This window comes from Sphaerodactylus townsendi, linkage group LG01 (assembly GCF_021028975.2).
Source record: "Sphaerodactylus townsendi isolate TG3544 linkage group LG01, MPM_Stown_v2.3, whole genome shotgun sequence".
In the NCBI taxonomy this organism is placed as follows: Eukaryota; Metazoa; Chordata; class Lepidosauria; order Squamata; family Sphaerodactylidae; genus Sphaerodactylus; species Sphaerodactylus townsendi.
The window spans coordinates 62901700-62922431 of record NC_059425.1 but is presented as its reverse complement, the minus strand read 5'-3'; the positions used below and the strand labels follow the sequence as shown (position 1 = coordinate 62922431).

At 44.1% G+C, this 20732-nt stretch overlaps 1 protein-coding gene across 1 annotated transcript in view; it reads left to right on the top strand.

Annotated features, from left to right (window-relative positions):
- Positions 1-19455: 19455 nt before the first annotated feature.
- The window catches only part of TP53BP2 (tumor protein p53 binding protein 2), a 59887-nt gene continuing 58610 nt past the window's right edge, over positions 19456-20732 (top strand). The window contains 1 exon segment of the mRNA XM_048504131.1: positions 19456-19740. Coding sequence (XP_048360088.1) covers positions 19714-19740 — 27 coding nt within the window. The 5' untranslated portion in view covers positions 19456-19713.

Here is a 20732-nt window from a genome sequence, read left to right as displayed (position 1 = left end):
GTTTGGTAGGGAGTCCAAAGTTATGGACTCTCAAAGGGAGTGCCCCCATCCCCCATTGTTTCCAATGGGAGCTAATAGGAGATGGGGGCTACATCTTTGAGGGTCCATAACTTTGGACCCCCTTAACCAAACTTCACCAAACCTGGGTGGTATCATCAGTGGGGTCTTACGAAGGTACTCTGACATTTTGTGCTGCTATCTTAATAATCGCACCCCCAACAACAAGCACCCCCTAAATTTCCCCAGATTCTCTTTTTAAATCCTCTCCCTTCCTGCCAATGCTTGTTTTCTTTCTTTCCTTTATTCTCTCAATGCCTAATAAAGGTTGTTGTTGTTGTTGTTGTTGTTATTATTATTATTATTAAATCCATTCCCTTCGGCATGGATTTAAAGGGAGAATCTGAGGTCCCCAGTTTTAACATTGAAAGGGATGCTGTTTCAGGGTGGGGGAGAATCCACCCCAAAATAGCATCACTTTCAATGTTGTTTAAACTGGGGAGCCCAGATTCTCATTTTAAATCTACCTTAAAGGGAGAATCTGGGGTCCCCAATTTAAATAACATTGAAAGTGATGCTGTTTCTCCCAATTGGGGGGACTGGATACAACACCATAAAATGTTTTCACAGCAGTAATAAAACATTTTGAAAGCATTTTGAAAATGTTTTCTAAAAATTACTTCTGCTGTGTGGCATGGCCCATTGCTATGTTCAGATTTGTGAGTTAGGGGATGTTCTATAATGTGATGGTGACTTTGAAATGACCTGGTGGAAAAAAATCATTGTTTGGTCACGGTGGGGGAGGGTGGCTGCCCATGGGGGGGGGGGCATCAAACTCAGGTTTTGCCCAGGGCTCCAGTTTGCCTAGGTACGCCATATGGTCAAGTGGGCAAAATTGCCCAGGGACCTCAAGCATGACCAAAACATGGAGAATAGGAAGTGAGTGGACTGGGGCCCTGTGAGGCTCTAAGGAAGAAAAGGCAGGGGGAGGAGGGCAGTATTTATACTTGTTAACTGAGCAGAACAAGGTGGCAGACCAACATCACTGGAAGGAGACAGAACAGCTGATAAGCCGGATAACTATTGAGGTAGAGTTGACTTGGGGATACCTACACAACTTCCTGAAATATTATATAAAATTAATTAAAATATAAGGTATTTCATTCAACTTTAAGGTTTGTGAGTTGCAGAGCACTGATTTTAATCACAGGGACCATAATTCTATTCTGGGAGCTGTCATTCCAGTCACAGAACATAGACAGGGTCATTAAGGATTTCAATCTAAGTCCCACCCATGGTTATGTCACCCATTTAAAATTTCAGACTAATACATAAAGATATGCTATACTTAGTGAAGTGGATTCAAATCAGCAACAGGTAAGTACAGCATTTGGATTTATCTCCTACTCTCTAGCTCAGTGCCCCAACATGGCTTTAAAGTTTAAAGAAAGTTATCTCTAATAAATGTGAAGGCCTCAGGTTATTACCACACTAGGTTTTTTATCCCCAGCACCCCTTCCATGCAAGCAAGTATGAGTGTGCATGGGCCACTCATAAAGCCATATGGTCAGCATGGGAATGGAGACTGTATACAGGTAGGGCAGCTTATATAAAAACACTGTTGGTATGGAGATTCCTTGTGCAATGGTATACTTTGAGTGAGCTGTGCCTCAGAAATGTCAGGTATTATAACTCCCTCTCAAAGACAATGCAAACTTGATGGGCTGGTACTATCAGTAGGGCAGCAAAACAGGTCCATTCATGAAGCACAAGGAATGGGAGGTAAACATTCCCTTCTTCTTGCACTGTACCACCCAAGTTGAGAACTAAACAAGCAGTTTTCTGTCCCCTTCATCTTGAATGTCAGCAATCTGTTTATAGTCTAGTCATGCTACAGGGCTAAATGTTCAGGACTAAATAAGCAGAAACCTACTCAACTAGCTTGGAGATCAGAAGTCATTTTTCTGTAGGGATGGCTTTTAAGACAAATAACCATGTGTTTGAGTGGCTGAGAGAAAGAGCCCTGAGTTAGTGACTGATTTATAGTTGATGTGAAGGGTTTGCTGATGTGATCGTTACATGATTTTAGCAACCAAGATGGGCAAGGAACCAGGGTTCAAACACTGGCCTTTACGGATCCCAGGAACTTGTCCACATCCATCATGGAAACTGGGTCAAAACAATCCTAAAATCGTTCAGAAAGTGTATTACGACTTTCTTCTGGTGTACTTATAACTGACATCCTGATCAGAGTATATTTATCAGCAAAAAATCACAGTTAATTATCAGTTCCTGGGAGATTAGAGGCTTAGATTTAGGCATCAGTAAATGCTGAGCTTGAACAATTGGGATGAACATGAACTAGCTGATGCTATCATAGAAGAGATGTAACTTTTTTTTTTTGCTGCCATCACCACATCTTCTTAGGTCTTATAATGAGCTCTATAGCATGACCTGTCAGATTCAGTACAAGTTCTCTGCCAGCACCATTCCAGATGTCTCCCAACTGTTATAATATCACCCAGCTCTGTGGTAAGCCAGGAGGCTGGGTTTTGTTGTCCCAAGGAAGAGAGTGGTTGGCAAGGGGCTACTTTGTTGATAGTTGCAAGGAGCTTCACACTCCCTGTTTTTACTTCACTCGTGTTTTTACTGTGTCTTCAGCAGAACACATTTGGAATCCTAAAATCCCCAAGGGCATTCTGGAATCCAGTAAGATTCATGAGCCTCCATGGGTGGACCATTTTAACAGGGGTCCCTCTTATGCAGGGTATTAGGATCATATTCACCTTTGCTTGCAGTAGGTAGTGTCAGACCATGTTTCAGGTGGAGTTTTCAAGGCATGAGATGTTCACGTTTGCCATTACCTGTCTCCATTCATGGCGCTGGTGTTTCTTGTAGGTCTCCCATCCGAATACTTTACATCCATCAGCTTGTGAAGTCTGATGAAATCAAACTAACCTGAACTATCCAGATCAGGGCATTTTAGGATTACAACAGACTTGTGGATCACAATCCACATGAGAACAGTTGCTTTATATACCTACATCTGCTGCGAATGCGTAGAATTGTAGACATTTAGTGGCTTGGGATCTTTCTGTTCTTGACAAACTACCTTTGTTTCTTCTATTGCAATACTGCCCCAATTACAAAATCCTGCTGTGAGAATTAGAAGCCATACTCCATTTAGGAACGTGGAGTGATTGACTTTCTATGGAGTATTCTTGGAAAGATTAACTGTCAGCTTGTCAGTTGCTGCTTGAGCAAGCACTGGAGAAAAATGGATGGTTTAGAGACTGATGAGAAATGCAACATCAAGAAAGAAGTTTTATGCCAGTTCAGCGTGATGATAAAGACCATCTTCTGTGCAAAAGAACACCATGCATCTTACCAAGAACAGAGATAATGTGTTGGTGACTGTTTACAAGGAACCCATTCACATAAGCAAATCTGTGTAAGTAAGCCTAGTTTATGGTTTCTACTGTGACTACTCATGTTCACCTCCTTCCTAACAAATTACTTAATTTTGTGAACTTTGTTCTATAATATAATCAATAGAATTGATTAATCAGAAGGTTAACTGTATAATCCTAAACACAGTTGCATCCTTCTAAGGCAGGGGTAGGGAACCTGCAGCTCTCCAGATGTTCAGGAACTACAATTCCCATCAGCTCCAGTCAGCATGGCCAATTGGCCATGCTGGCAGGGGTTGATGGGAATTGTAGTTCCTGAACATCTGGAGAGCCGCAGGTTCCCTACCCCTGTTAAGGTGTTCAATAGATTAAGAAAAGTGTAATTGGTTAAGAGTGCATTGTAAATATATTCTACTGTGAAGGCTCACCCAAGTATATCTTTCTTGTGGTGCTGTTTATGAGTTTTTTACAGTGGCAAGTATTGTACCTATCCCCAAGGATGCAGGTTGTGGGTTGTGGGTTAATTACTCTGCTCCTAGGCTGCTGTTGATAAATGTGAGGTCTATTAACAACAAATATGCTACCCTCCATGATTATCTCGGAGGGGAAGAGGCTGACCTTGTATGTGTCACGGAAACCTGGGTGAGGGAGGGCGAGACAGTCGCCCTCAATAACCTCACACCAGATGGCTTCATGGCAGTCCAGCAGTCTCGGACACAGGGCCGGGGGGGTGGCGTGGCGATGCTCATCCGAGATACCATCTCTTTCAGGACGTCCCCTGTCCCAGAGATCATGGGTTTGGAGTGTTTGGGCCTTCATTGGGATCACCCAGAGAGGCTGGCTGTCTTGCTAGTGTACCGGTCGCCTAGCGCACCGGCAAGCAGCCTGTCACGGCTCTTGGAGGTCGTCTCTGAGTGGAAGTTAGAAGCACCAGCTGATTGTGCTGGGTGACTTCAACGCCTCACTAGTTGATGGTCAGCCTCCCTCTTCAGTAGCCGCTGGATCTAGTGCCTTTCATCCATGGTGATGCTAGGCCTCTCTCTGATTAACACTGGTGGCTCCACCCCTCAAGGAGGCCACGCTCTGGACCTGATCTTCGCGGCAGGTGTGCATGTGGCCATATCCTCTATTGAAAGAGAGTGCGCCATGGTCTGACCACCATGTCCCTGAAGGCCTTCGAAGGCTTGATGCTCTCTACACCCCCCTGTCTAGAAGCGACGGGCATATTTTGTACAGCCCACCCGCTGAGACTAATGGACCCGGAGCGGGTTGCTCTAGGAGTGCTCTGTGGGATTCCCCACCCACTGAGGTGAGGTAACTCCCTCGGATGAGCTGGTAGAGAGCCGGGATTCCTAGACTATCTGGAAGCCATTGGAGGCTATGTCAGTTTCACTGGCCCTCTCCCGTACCCATGCCAACCCAGCTCCCTGGTATACTGAGGAGCTGAGAAGGATGAAGTGGGATCTGAGATGGCTAGAGCGAGGGTGGCGGCGGTTACTTGATGAGGAGTCTCGACACTCAAATCAATAGTTTATGAGGTCTTACAAGAGTGCAGTGAAGGATGTGAAGCGGACATATTTTGCTTCCACTATTGCTACGGGCTAGATTCAAGCAAGACGGGCACAAATTTATTTCATCAATGTAATTGGGACAATTCTACGTACCTCACCCATAGGTCCTAAAAGAAATGACTCGGCATCAAGCTGTGAGGCATTTATGGACTACTTCTACACACAAGAAGTTCCTGACTCTCATCCGCCAACTCCCACTGCACCCCACTACAATTGACACAGTAAGTGAACTTGGAGGCCCTCAATACCTTTTGGTCCAGTCTTTTTTGGAGTCCTTGTTTGGACCACTTCAGCCACTCGACCCGACGGATGTGGACAGGATACTGGATGATGTACGATCTACCACTCTGGTCCTTTTGACTCCATGCCTGCCCCTTCCTGGTTGGTGGAAAGCTAGTGTAAGAAGTTCTTCCCCAGGTCAGCTTTAAAGAGAGGGCAAGTCGGGTCCTTCCCACTCCCGAAAAGACTGATGTTAGATCCTCAGGATCTGGCCAATTGCCACCCAGTTTCGAATCTTCCGTTTCTGGGTAAGGTAATTGAGCGAGCAGTGGCAGAGCAGCTCCAGCGATTCCTGGATGATGCAAACGTATTGGATCCCTTCCAGTCTGGCTTCCACGCTGGTCATGGGACTGAGACGGTGTTGGTTGCCGTCATGGACGAACTCCGGCTTCACTTGGACAGAGGCGGTTCGGCGTTGTTGGTGTTATTAGATCTCACTGCAGTGTTCGATGTGGTAGATCATGACCTTTTGGTCCACCGCCTCGCTGGTATTGGAGTTCAGGGGTCAGCCTTGAGTTGGCTGACTTCATTTCTCCAAGGCCGGGGACTGCAGGTGGCGTTGGGGGGAGAGAACTCCAGGTGTCATCCCATAATTTGTGGGGTGCATGAAGGCGTATCATCCTCTCCCGGCTGCTCTTCTTAACATCTTACATGCACCCCTGGCAGGTTTAGTCCGGGAGTTTTGGGGTGCAGTGCTATCAATATGCAGATGTGACACGCAGCTCATAAGTTCAAGATGGAGGGGCACTCGACTTCCAGCCTCTCTGATGCCTCTCCAGCGTGCTGTTTAGACGCTGTTGCTGGATTGGTTGGAGTGCGAGTGGGCTGAAGTTAAATCCTACAAAGATGGAGGGTCCTGTGGCTGGGTCGCGGAGAGCGTCCGGAGTCCTTTGCCCTGACTATGCTGCATGGTGAGGCTTCAGCTTGCCTCCCATCGGCAAAAAGCCTAGGGGTGATCTTGGATCCAGCTTTGTCGCTGAAGGACCAGGGTCACCCGGGTGGCTCCAGGGACGAGCTTTCTACCATCCTAAACGTAAGCAGCGCAACTGGCCCCGTACCTCTCGGCTCTGATCTAGCAACGTGTGATCCATGCAACTTGGTCACCTCCAGGTTAGACTACTGCAACTCGCTCTACGCGGGCTTGCCTTTGGCCGTGATCCGGAAATTAAAACTCATTCATAATGCAGCAGCCAGGCTGCTTACTGGCAGTTCGAGCAGGGATCGAATTACACCAATCCTATACCATCTGCACTGGCTGCCGATTGAGTTCCGGATTATGTTTAAAGTGTTGGTTTTGACCTTCAAAGCCGTTCGCGGTCTCGGACCTGCATACCTGAGGGACCGCCTCTCCCCATATTGCTCCGGTAGGCCCCTCCGCTCCTCCGGAGGAGGACCTACTCATGATCCCTGGTCCAAAAATGATCAGGCTGGCCTCGACGAGGGGCAGGGCCTTTTCAGCCCTGGCCCCTACCTGGTGGAACAGGCTCCCTAGGGAGATCAGGGCCCTGCAGGACTTACAGAGTTTCTGCAGGGCCTGCAAGACGGACCTGTTCCGCCAGGCGTTTGGCCAGCCTGGTTAAAAACACCTACCATGTCATATGGCCTCCCGTGGGCACAAGGGGGGGAGGGGGGTTAGCCAGACGCCATCCACATTTTTAAATGGGTTCTGTTTTTTATGTAATTAATATTTAAATATGTTTTAATCTTGCTGTAAACTGCCCTGAGCCCTCAGGGGGAGGGCGGTATATAAAACTAATAATAAATAAATATTAATGACCTGCATTACCATCTTAGCACGGTAGAAGGACATTCTCCTATGTAGGAGGCCACCTTTCCCACTGTTACGGTATGCCAATGACACTGCAATTCTATCGCAAACCAGAGTTTGCCTCAGGAGATATCTAAAATCACTTTTCAATTATTGTGATCTGAATGAATTAAAAATTAACCATGCAAAATCCAAAATAGTAGTTTTTTCAACACACTGGAAACAGATGACATGGAAAAGTAATAGCATCTATCTTAATCAGGCCAAATCTTTTAAATACCTAGGCCTAAATTTTCAATATAATTTCAAATGGTCATTACAAAGATCCTGTTCTGTTACTTCTGGGAAAAGCCTATCCTCAGGAATTGTTGAATTCTGTTATGGGAAGGGTTTTCAATCTATAACTCCTGCCCTGAAGATTTTCCAAGCAAAGGTGATACCAAAGATTCTTTATGGGATCTCCATATGGATCGATGCTTTCAACTCAGAAATTGATCTAATTCAAGCCTCATTTTTGAGAAGAACAATGGGAGTCCCTAACAGTATCACCTTTACCACTCTGTGCCTCGAATCTGGACTGTCTTCAGTTGAAACCTAAGCTTGGATTTCTACAATAAAATTCTGGCTTAAGGTCCACTTTAGATCAAAGGATGACGACGTTATTTTACATCTACTTAAAGACAATCATGTCTCCAATTGGTCAAAAGTAATTACCAACAAAATTAAGAGAATTGGAATAGACTTAATTGCACTCCAAAACAGTAATGAAAACTTTATTTTGTCCCAAATTAAAGACAGGCTGAGAGACCATGAACATCAGATTTTCTGTTCAACAAAAATCCCAGTCTGTTCTCCCCGAGCCTTAAGCATTCTTCCTAAGTGTGGAGCTATAGCCAATTACCTTACATCTATCTTATGTGTTGATCAACATTGAGCATTCATGTTAGCCCGCTTTAATAGTTTTCCCTCAGCCTCAACCAAAGGAAGGTACCATCAAATTCCAAAACAACGAAGATATTGTCGCTGTGGTTCTCTTGATTCTCTGATCCATGTCCTTCTAGAATGCCAAAAAATGCAGATGCGCGTTCTAGATTAATCCATCCTTTGCTGGCGGCAAGAAAAATTCAAAACTCTACTATCACCATGCATTTTCTTCTAGGAGACTATAATGCTGACATAACATACAGTAGCTCTATTTCTGACGACCATTTTAAATTGCTAATTTCATCTTTTTTGTTTTTATTATTGTTAATTGTTTTATCTTTACCAGGTGAAGTCTAGATGTCTACAAGCGTGTGAAGCCACAAAGCAAAGATCAAGGAAAGAATGCACAGATGGCAGTGGATAGATAGAGCAGGCTAGCTATATATCTTTCCAGCAGCAGCAATTTGTTATTTTAAGCAGTTGCACAATTCCAGGAATGTATCTCAATCACCTAGATAGCACCCCCCATGACACACTGAGCTAGTGTGGTGTAGCAGTTAAGGTGTTGGATTAGGATCTGGGATACCCAGGTTCAAATCCCCACTCTGCTGTAGGAACTTGCTGGGTGAGCTTGGGTCAGTCACATACTACTTGGATGAGAGATTTCCAAGGAATACCAGGGTCATGATACAGAGGCTTGTGATGGCAAAACCATCTCTCATCATATCTTGCCTTAAAAATCCGATAGGTTGCCAGAGGTCAGCTGTGACTTAACAGCCAAAAAGAGAGGGAGAAAGGACATAACCATTGTGTTCTTTGGGCTGGTTATTGAAATTATACTAGCTATACAATCCTAAATCTCACTCAGGTGAAAATTGGCCACTACTTAACTTTCTCTGATAAAGTAACTGTGGAGTTGGCCCTGGACTTAGTTTGGTAAACTAGCACTAGACATCCTAAGGGCTGTAATTACAAAAACTGTCTGACTAGCTTAGGGTTGTCATCAGTGGTGTAGCACCAACAAGGTGGGGGGGGGCACAATGCCCCAGGTGTGTGCTGCAGCAGGGGCGTGACCGGGGCATTCCCCAGGTGTGTGCTGCAGCAGGGGCGTGACCGGGGGTGGCTGGTGCTGCGGCAGGGGTGCAGGGCACAAGCACGCCTTGGGTGCAGTTTTCCCTCACTCCGCCCCAGGTTGCCATCTCTGTGTTGGGAAATTCCTGGAGGCTTGCGATGGGGTTTGGGGAAGAGGAGAGACCTCAACAGATTAGGCCACAGAATCCAGTTTCCAAGCAGCCATTTAATTCTGGGGAATTTATCTCTGTAGTTTGGAGAGCAGTTGTAATTCTAGGAACTCTTTAGTCCATATCAGGTGTTGGCAACTCTACCTACAGCTGTTCAGCCCGTCAGAGCCTAGGAATACCTGCTTTTTCAGTAACAAGATTAGTTTTAGACATGCAGAGGTGTATCAGGGGGAAATGGCACCTGGGGACAGCACTGGGGACAACACCGGGGACAACCCCCCGCCCCAGTGCCCCCCCATCCCACATGTTCAGGGGCAGGGCTTAGGGCGTGGCTTGTGGGCAGCTTGGACGGGCACCACAGTGACATGGTTACTAGAAACCAGCCAGGATGGAGCAGCAACTCATAACACCTAGTTTCCACATATTATGTGGGATTAGAGAGCAAGGCTGCAGTAGGTCTAAATGGTACTATCTCTCTTCTCATGAACTACACACTTTGTTTAAAAAAAATCACTAAACACATTAGCAGCATAATTTTAATATTAGTGCTGGGGAAAAGTCTTAATCTAAATTACTTAAAATTTAGAACTCTACTGTTTATTCCACTGTTCTATTGAAAACAATCAGGATTAATCAAACTGAGGAACAATTGCTCAAATCTTTCTACAAACATGCAGATCGGCAATGCCTGAGCTTCTATGCTGATTACACTTTTAATCTGCCTAACCAACAGCAGCTCATGTCTAAAGTAATGTATAGCCTCCCTGGTTGGAACTGTTTAGATTCTGGATGTATTATGAGGATTTGGCTTGGGGAATAAGCCATTGTGGCAGCTGATGCTACTTGAATGCTTTATTTTTCTGCACTGCTCTGTGATCATGATCCTTGCTTAATTGTTTTGAGCCCTGGACTCAGCTGTCTTTCAGCCTGCTCGTCCCTTGTCTTGTGGGTTTCATAGCGCTGAAACTCTAGCTTCAAATATTCCAGTAAGGGAAAAGAATAATGATACCACTCCCAGGCAGGCTTCAGCCACTGTGACTCTTATTTGTGCTGAGTGAGTTATAGTAACTTAGCCTGGAGGTAGCATGGAGCACAGTGGCAAGGTCAGGGTGAGACAGGTAGGGGACCAGTTGCCAGACCTGGCAAAGGTGAAAAAACACCCCTCTGGCTATGTTAATAACCTGTGCCTCCACTTATACTGTATGATAGTTGGACAGTTCACTACGATCCAATGATGGCTCCTCTTCCAATCCCTTGCACCATTCTTCAATCATTCTGTAAATTCTTTGTTTAGGATTGAACCCACAGACCCCAAACCTAGAACAACTGTTCCAAAATTATCTTGAATTAACATATTTACTTAACATGAAACTTCAAACAATATATCCTCTTCCAAATGAGGAGAGTTTTCCTCCAAATAATACAAAGGGGCTGAAGAAAAATAGATTTGTTTAGCATATAATTAACAATACACAGCATTAGAAAAACTAATGCAAATGCTCTCATTATTTATTCATTAATATAATGTTCACAAAGAGACCTGTGCAGTTTGATCCAATATGTATTTACTTAGTTTTGAGTCCTACTTGAGGGGTTTTTACATCTAAGTAGTAGTCTTAGTAACTTAACATTTTTTTTAATTCGCTGGATCTTTCCTTCTCAAGTAATAACTGTGTTAGGTAGCATAACTATTAACAGATGTAGGTACAGAACTGCCCAGCAACTGCCTTAAACTGTTCAACAAATGTTCAGGATCATATCTAGTCTACACATCCCACCTTAGTTCTAAATTTGGAATGATTGCCTAATGAAGACTTAAAGCTGAAATTTTTGAACAGTAATGAAATACATAGTTCAACTTGATTGTTTTAGAAACAAGCATCACCCACTCGTCTTTCATCTAAGTTTTAAGAAGAGAATGCTGCTTTCAAAAAGGTTTAGTATGTCCTAACACATGAAAGAGTTAATTCTAATGTTTGGCTGTTTAGAAGTGTTGCTAGGAAACACTGCTGGGGTTTGGCCAATGAAAAGCACTGCTGGTGACACAATTGCTATGTTTTTATGACTCACTGACTTGTCATTAAAGGACTACTAGAGGATTTAGCGGATGCAATTCTCTGGAAAGCTAGGTTTTCATTCCCAATACAATACAGCTGAGTTATTTTAAAGTGTATTTATTCTCCGACTAAATTTCTTGACTAACAGCCTTCCCTAGCTAGGGGAGGGGGCACATTCAATGCATATTACAGATGTCTGCACACAGGCAAATCGGTGTCTGATTGCTGTTCGTGTGACCAGAGTAGCTTTTGACCAGTGATACACTGTGGAAAATTATTATTATTACAATCTGAGAACTAAGAGAATAGTGATGTGCTACTAATAACCAAATATCTTGTTAGATACATAACATGGATTGAACTTACTACCTAACTAAAGATTACTGTATGTTGCTCATGCAAATTTGGCCACTCTGTTTTTGTATTTTATGGCAGCAAAAGACCACCCATGATTTAATATTGTGGGTTTTTTTTTCTATTGACAGTGGTATACTATAATAACTAAATAAAAGTCTTGGGCATTTTAACATAAACATGTTATGAATAACATGTTTAATCATGTTAATCAGTGGTTAATCATTTTAGTGCTGGAAATGCTTTTAATTATTAAACAAGTAATATGTAGCCATTATATAGTGATTGCAGGGGTTCCAAGTGGCTTTTCTTCATGAAACATGTTGATATTAGAGAGATCCAAATTGCTTCAGCCTATACTTGGGCTATGGGAAAATCAGTTTCTCAGCATCAAACTGCAATTCATGGTTGAGAAGAAAATGCTGAATTAAGCTTGTGTGAGTTTCTAGGCACCTGTGAGCTTGTCCCTGTGATAGCATGGTTGTCAACCTCCAGAATTACAACTAATCTCGAGATTACAAATATGTTTCCCTGAAATGGAAGCTTTGGGAGATGAACTTTGTGTAGGGTTGCCAAGTGCCCTCTTATCGTAGGAAGACTCCTGCTGGAATCTGCCTCTGGCCACCCGCAGATTTATCAAGAGCAAAAGAAAAATGGCAGTGCTTCTGCCGTTGGCCATTTTAAACTCCATGATACATGGTATGCTATCAGGACCCATAGCCCTATTTTCCTCCTGGTCACATAAAACCTCCCCTGGATTTACAGTCTATGCCCCTGTCTGCCTCAGTGCATCCAGTTTACTGGATATAATAACCAGCTTTTCATCCTCCGAATCCCAACTCATACCTGGGATGCTTTCTAAAGTGAATGAATGGATCCCTGTAATAATTCAACTTTGAAAGTGTATCAGAATTTTTAAAATTAAACTGAAACAGAGTGTATTCTAAGACCATTTTCCCTAGTGCACACACTGAAGGCACAACATCCACTTCCAAACTTTCTGTAATAGGAAGGTATTAGAAAGGAAACATTAAAATTAATGGGGGGAAAGCAGACAGGCAAAAAAAAATAAAACTTGAAAAAAATGGGGTTAGTAAGAAAACAGTCTTCACAAACCTAACTGTGGTGAGGATTTTAATTATTAAACCCACGTTTAAATTTTAAAAACCCACGTTTCCCTGTGGAATATATTCAAGACTCAGTTCATATTTATTGTTACAATAGAACAGGATTTCTGGATTATCTTTATAAAATGGCTGTTCAAACTTCATTGCTGTTGCCTGTAACAAGGAACTTTTATTTTAAACAAGGTCTTTAGGTCATGGACTATTACATTGGCTATGATAACTAAGGTCAAAATGTAAAACCTCAGTCTGGATGTTATTGAAATATTACCTTTCTTATGGTTTTGTGCTAAACACAACCTTCCAGAAAATTAAATAATGTGATAGGAGATTTCTTCAAAAATTAATTTATTGGGATAGAGAAAAGGTGCAAAATTAATACTAAGCAACAGAAACAAAGCACCAGGAATCCTGGGAAGTCCAGTATGATACAACTGAGGCCTGTCCTTATAGGGGCTTGGTTGTCTTTCCTGAGATGTGGCTGTGGGTAGGGAATTGGCTCATCTAACGTGTGGTTAATGTACTCCTGTCTTACTGTGTAGCTAAGATGCAGGAAACTTGGATAGCCTCTTTCCTGATTCCAGATGTAAGACACTGCGATTACTGGGAAACTCTATCACAAACACAGAAGGACAGAGAGCACACTGATACTCAACACCAAACTCAAGAGAAAAACAAGATGCCTCCAATTGAGGCCTTGAGGAAGAAAATTTAAGGCTTACAAGACTATAGGGACTAGCAGTACCAGCCTTCAGGTGGGACCTGGGAATCCCCCGGAATTACAACTCATTTACAGACTACAGAGATCTGTTTCCCTGGAGAAAATGGATGCTTTGGAAGGTAGACTCTGTAGTATTGTGCCTCACTGAGGTACCTGCCCTCCCTAAGGTCCACCCCCAAATCTCCAGGAGTTTCCCAACTTGGATCTGGCAATCCTACCCCTTTCCATCTCCCATCAGTGGCCGGGGGCGGGGGCTGGCAATCCTAATATAAATATACAGATAAAGGTAACAGTTGGATCATTGCAAACACCAGGTCATTACTGACCCATGAGGTGACATCACATCATGTTTACTAGACAGACTGTTTATGGGGTGGTTAGTCACTGTCTTCCCCAATTGTCACACTTTATCCCCAGCAAGCTGGGTACTCATTTTACTGACCTTGGAAGGATGGAAGATTGAGTCAACCTTGAGCTGGCTACCTGAAACAACTTTTGTTGGAGTCAAACTCAGGTTGTGAGCAGAGCTTTGGCTGCTATACTGCAGTTTACCACTCAACCCTACTATGCACAAATATAATATAAATCTGGAAATACAAGGAAAATGATCCTGCAGAAAGAGCTGCAATGAAGGGAGAAGATCTATCTTATTAGAGCACTGTGCTTCCAGAGCTAAGGTCTGCTGAAGAGCTGAGAAGGTAGATGCCATTTTGCCTACATGAATCTGCTGCACCACTTTGCCTTTGGAAAGAATTCCTTGCTGCCTTGCGCCCCCCCCCCCCCCCAAAAAAAAATCTGTCTGTAGGTGTGTGCTGTTCAACCGGGATATAGTAGTGGGAGTAGGCAGAACTAATTCTTTTTCCCCCTCAGCCATGACACTGATGCCATCAACAAGTTCTTTCCTAACTGACTGGATTTAATCTATTGAGACTGACTCCATCAAGGGGTGGGATTAAGGGTGTTTGTGCAGCTAGGGGAAAAGCCTTTGTTTCTATTGTTGATTTATCTTTTCAGTAGAACAGAGGGAAAAAAGTGTTTTCCAAAGCACTGTTTGGGGGGCATGGTCATGGTAAATGAGGAGGAAAACCTGCATTTTAAAATTTACCTCTGCACCTGTGGTATTTAGGACAGAGAGGGAAACGTATAGTTATTCTAATGTCTTTTAACCTGTAGATTCAGCTCAGTCACTTCAGTTGCTAATCCTTTGCATATCTGGGGTGTGGTTTCCGAGCTGTATGGCTGTGTTCTAGTAGCATTTTTTCCTGACATTTCGCCTGCATCTGTGGCTGGCATCTTCAGAGAATCCCCAGTGATTCTGGCCATGAAAGTCTTCGACAATACTTTGCATATCTTTTTACTTAATTCCCTTCTTTCAAGGCTTTTGCTGTACCACTTAGAACCAGAATAAAAATTAAAATCAATCCAAGTATGTTTGTGCTGAAATAATTTTTTTTCAAAGTTGGTTAGTAGAATCACCTCTGCTTGGCCCTGAAGACATTACCACCTGGATCCTTGGAAAAGGGGTGCACGGGGGGGGGGGGGGGCAGAGATGCTTCCAACTGCCATTAACCATGAGAGGGAGAGTAGCATCTGGATCCTACCTGTACCACCTGCAGTGGTTGTGATAGCCAATTTACTTCTTGCTTCAGTTCATGTCTTTTTCTCAGAAACAATCTTTATTAAATACAATTTGCCCAGTTGCACAAAAATCTATTTCACACTGCCCAATTTCTTCTTTTTTTGACACAGCACAAAATGTATGTCGCTGCACATTAGAACAATTCTTGAAGCTGTCAGTATTTCTGTTTGGCACAACTGACAAGCAGAACAAACGGTGAAGCATTGAAATAATTGCTTTGAAGAGGTAAAACAACATATAGTTCATTATGAGAACATCACCAAATTCCAACAGCAGATATCTCATAAGAGTATTTGCTTCTTGATCTCTGCTTGGAGAAGTGTAAGGCCTTTGAAAAAGATGAGGTTTTAATGATGTCAGATCCATTATGCTCCCTGATTTTCATTTGCCTTCCATAATGAATGGCACAGAGTATATGGTAAATGCTCAAAACAGCTTTGGGTCGTTTGGGGTTACACATCCCCACTGTCATCATGCTGTTAATTTGTTCCCAGGCTCTCCTCCTAATATATTTTTTTACATTGTTCCAAATTATTCTTGAAGCTGATGTGGACGCCCTATAGATGACCAACACTAATTACTAATCAAGATTTACATAAATGTACTATTACACACATTTATTTAAATGGTAGGTTTTTTTCCACATTGGGAAAAATATCTTATGAGCACTACAGTTCTCTTCCTGAAAATGAGGGCTTCTGTGATCATTGACTATGTCCTGAGATATATTTCCCCAAACTGCTGTACTAGAGTAAATGTACCACAGGCTCATTCCGCACACGCAGAATAATGCACTTTCAAGCTGCTTTCAGGGCTCTTTGAAGCTGTGCGGAATGGCAAAAACAGTTGTGAAAGCAGCTTGAAAGTGCATTATTTTGCGTGTGCGGAATGAGCCATAGTGTTTATTGTGACAATGCCCCATAAATTTCAATATAATTAAATATATATATAGCTAACATAATCAAGCAAAAAACACTGACATGTCTGTACCAGACACAGACCTAAGTAAACATTGAAGCTATGTTTGGGGCATTCCAAATATCCAACAAAAGGTAAGATACTACTCACTTCAGTCCCTTGATTAACCTATTCAATCTTGCTGAAGGGATAACAACAGCAAGCAAAGAGTGGGTGCATGCAGAGTAAGTAGCTGCAGATGGATCAGGTGCAAGCAGCACCCTTTTTATTACGGCCAATCAAAGTATCACAACACAGTAAGCAACTGATGCATTGGGTCACTTGCTACAGACAAAAAATAAACATGCACCAGACAAAAAGAAACACATACAAACAGTGGTGGAGTTTCTCCTGGGCTCCAAATGGAGCAGTCAGTCAGATCCCCAGTGTGAGCCTGCTCTCCAAGAAGCGTCACCAAAGGACATTTTATTACAAGTTCACACAGCCCAACATAATATCTCTTGAACAGCAGTTCCTGATGCAGTGGAAGAAAAGCTACACTTAAACCTTCAGGCTTAAAGGTTAAAAATAGAGATTAAAATGCAGGGTTGGGCTTCAAGAAAAGCAGCAATTACTGAAATATATTCTCTGTGTATGTCAGTGAAGTTACTCCACTGGCTTCTGCAGACATAAATGAACCTCCAGAAGTGTAAGAAAATCTCTAGAACCCTAAGAAGCTAGATATATTGCAGAGATATAAGGTGCAAGGGAAGACGCAATTTTTCAGCTGCCTCCTGAAGAGAGTGTTTGAAATTCAGTATGTTGTAAAAGCCTTCAGGCAGAATGGGGCTGGGATTGTTATTCTGATAGAGTTCATGATAATGATGGCAATAAAACTACAAAGACAAGTCTAATGAGTATATCCTGAAGGCAAAATAGTCCTCTCCACTAGCTGAAAGAACTCAAATAAATCCGCCCTCACAAGAAAACAGCCCATACATTTTAAAAGTTCCAGTTGAGTTGAAATTTCAGTTATTTTTGGATGAGCCAGACTAACATTGTCATTGTTTCCTTAGCATTGCTGTTGAATTTTTTTTTTAAATGAAGAAATTGTGTTCTGTGCATATAATTTAGTTTTGGAATGTAGGACCTATAATAAATGCCCCCATATATGTGACCATCTTCCACCAACAGCAAGAAAACAGTATCATGGTGATTTTGTAAACAATATTTCACCCTTATTGCTTATCATTATATTGGATTGTTCTCCTTTGACTATATAAATGCTTGTTATAGAGTATATTACAGATAGAAGCTCTTCACAGTAATTTTTCTACTGGTAGTAAAACAAAAAGTCTTGTGGCATTTCATAGAGTTGTTTTGTTTTGCTGAAATAGACTAACAAACTACCCCATGACCTACTAAAAATACATATATTTATTTTTATGATATTTAATTAGAGAAAATATATTTGTTAAGCCCTGGGAAAATCTGTGAAACTCTTGGACCAATCCTTGGGGGTGGGGGGAGACGAATTGCCATTGGGAGGCAGTGCAGGCCTACGCCAGTGTTTTTACCCTCCCTGGGGCACTTGTCCCAGCGGAGGGGCAAATCCACCAGTGGATGGCCACTGCAGCCTGCTGAGAAACCTGGATGTGGTGCACAGTCCTGTGTCAGCATTTCCTCAATGCCACTGGCCTTGCCAGCGTAGTAGAGGCGTTCCAGAGTCAGGAGCCAACCTTAGCTTCCACCCTGGCTTTGCCTCTGGATATGTGGTGGCTTGGGGTTTTTTTGGGGTGGTGGTGGCATAAGTCCGTTGACACAATGGAGGGCTTTTTGGTGGTGGGGAGGCTGTTTTTTATTTTGCCTCTTCATGCCACCAAAAAATCCTTTGGAGGTAGTGCGGCGGCACTGCAGAAGTGCTGGTCCCAGCCACCAAGGGCTCTAGATTGGGCTGTCTAGCATTTAACTGGAACTCTGTTCCAGACTGAATCCAATATATTTAAGTAGCAAAAGGCCAACGAAGGAAGTAAATTCCACAAAGCTCAACTTCTGTATCGCTCATCCTTCTGCTAGCAAAATGGTTGTGACTGAAGCAGGAGTGGGTCTCTCATTCCGCACATGCAGAATAATGCACTTTCAAACTGCTTTCAGTGCTCTTTGAAGCTGTGCGGAATAGCAAAATCCACTTGCAAACAGTTGTGAAAGTGGTTTGAAAACGCATTATTTTGCGTGTGCGGAAGGGGCCTAAGCGATGGGAAGTGGCCCTTGGAATTGTACAGCAAAATCTTTCTAAAGGCCATTGTTGCCAAAATAAACAAAGAGGTAGGCTAAGCAGAATAGAGCAAGGTTAGCATTCTGGCGAGCATCAAAATCTGGTGAAGGAAGAAATCATTTGATTTGCTTTCATTTTGGGTGGAACAGCATTTAGTTAACAAGAAGAAATCCTAATGAGTTACTGTCCTGTGTCAGAGCCCATGGGGGATATTGGTGAGGATCATGGCAGCACATTACTCTGCCCTGTGCAAGCCTGGTGCACTATGCCTTGCAATGACCACAGCCAAACATATTCCTCCTTGATGGCTGCACAATGGCCAGAATGGTGATGGTCACCAGTATAGTCTCCCCCAGATGACAGGGATGCCAGATTCCAGGTGGGACCTGGGGATCCCCCAGAATCACAGCTCATCTCCCTGACTACAGATATCAGTTCCCCAGGAGAAAATGGCTGCTTTGGAGAGTGGCATTATACCTCAGTGACTGATCCCTGCCATTCCCAGGCTCCACCCCCAAATCTCCAGGAATTTCCCAACCTGGAGCTGCCAACCCTACCCCTCACCCCCTGCTAATGGCCTAGGGGACCTGGCCATCCTACCGGATGGCCTGCACCCAGGTCAGGAGCTGCCATGTTTACATCCTTTCTCACCAGCTGCACCAAGCTTGGGCTTATACAGGGCAAGAGATGTGCCTCATTGGGTCTGTGCTCCTCCTCGCCGGCCAAAATGGTCTGGAACTTACTAAGCGAAGCCAGGCACCATTATCCTCTTCAGGGGAGGCACCGGGCTGGCACTGTGTCCTTTCTCGCCGGCTGCACCGCGCTCAAGGTGGCGTATGGCCAAAGGTGTCGCCCTGCTTTGCCTCGTCACTTCGTCTTTCCAAGATTTCAGCGGGCCCGCCGGTAAAGTAAATGGCCAGGCTGCCTTTGGGTATCAGAAGTGTTGCGAACTCCGACCCCTTATCTTCTGCATGTCTCCAGAGAGACTGAGACAGAGAGGAAAAGCACAGAGGTCCCGCTCTCAAACTAATGGCCGGAGTGCCTTCGCGGACCTTGGCCACTAACTTCCCTCCCCCTTGTAACCGAGCCAGGGTTGTGATGCGGCGAGCACAGTATTGACTGAGCAGAGCCCAGCCTGCCTTGGGGGTGGGACTCAGCGGCTCCTCCCTGCCGGGCCAGCGGAAGGGTGGGGGGATAGTTTCGGTGGAGGCTGGAGGGCGGCGGCCGTCTGGCGTGTGGGGAGGAGGACCGGGAGGCGAGGAGGACGAGACAAAGCTGAAGGGGTCAGAGAGAGGCGCAGGCCCAACGAGTCTCGCCCGACCGGCCCGGGAGCACGGAGGCCAGGACTGCGGCTTGCAACAGGTTCCTGGGCACGCGAGGCCGCTGCGCTTCCCCAGGCCCGGTCATTGGTTTCCGCCTCGGTCCCGGGTGGTGGGAGGCGGCACCACCCGCCTCAATGCGGTTCGGGGCGAAGATGATGCCGGTAAGCGGGGCGGGGGGGCGGGGAGGTCACTCGAGGAGGAGCACAGGCCCGAGGCCGAGTCAGCGCGGTGGCCGCTACTTGTTTGCCTGTGGAAAAGTAATATTTCTCTAGCGCAGATGAGGGGGGCTCGTCGCTACCACCACACGTGAAGCGACAAGGGCGCTTTTGTGGGAAAAGTTGGAAGTGTTTTGCACTTGAGGGCTGGTCAGCCGCCTTCGTCATGGGATGGGGCAATGGAGTCGGCCGGGAGATCTCCAAATGGAGCGGCTGCGCTTTCTTTTTCTGCTCGGCAAACGAGCTTCAGGGAAAATGGAGCTGTGGAGAATTAATAACAACGCTCCTAGTGAAGTTCTTGATTTAGTAATATTAAAAAACCCAACAGCACCACGTAGGTTTGCCATGTGAAGTTTTCCCAGTAGGGAATCGAGAGTTTCTAGATGGCGAAAAAAAGCCTAGCCTCTGAAAACATAATGGAAAATTGCGAGCGCTTTTTCAGTCTTTTAGACAGGAATAACTAGATATTTCTAAGGAATTTTTGGACAGATGTTTAAACGAAGGATTTATTGTTCCCAGCGTGGTTTTTTTTAATGAACCAAAATTATTTATTCTTTATTATCTACCTTTCTCACTGGGATGCACGGCAGGTTACTCAGAGTGAGTCAGTGCTCTTAAGACAATGGGGCATTCAGTAAACAATGCAGTAGTATTAAGGTTATAGAACCAGCCAGAAATCTAAAAACAGAACTGAAGCAAAATGTAAGTATTGACACGACACATTAAATTATACAGAAATTACATAATAGGGGTTTACTTACAGCAGTCCATATATTTTTTTATCCAGTAACTTTGTGAATTGTTTTGTACGATGCAACTGTATTGACTGTAGAAAAGCCCTCTTGAATAATCCCGTTTTGAACAGATTGGAGGAAGCCAGGGAGGTAGGAGCCTTCCTGACCTTCTGACGCATGCCCTTTTATAAGGTGGGGCCCACA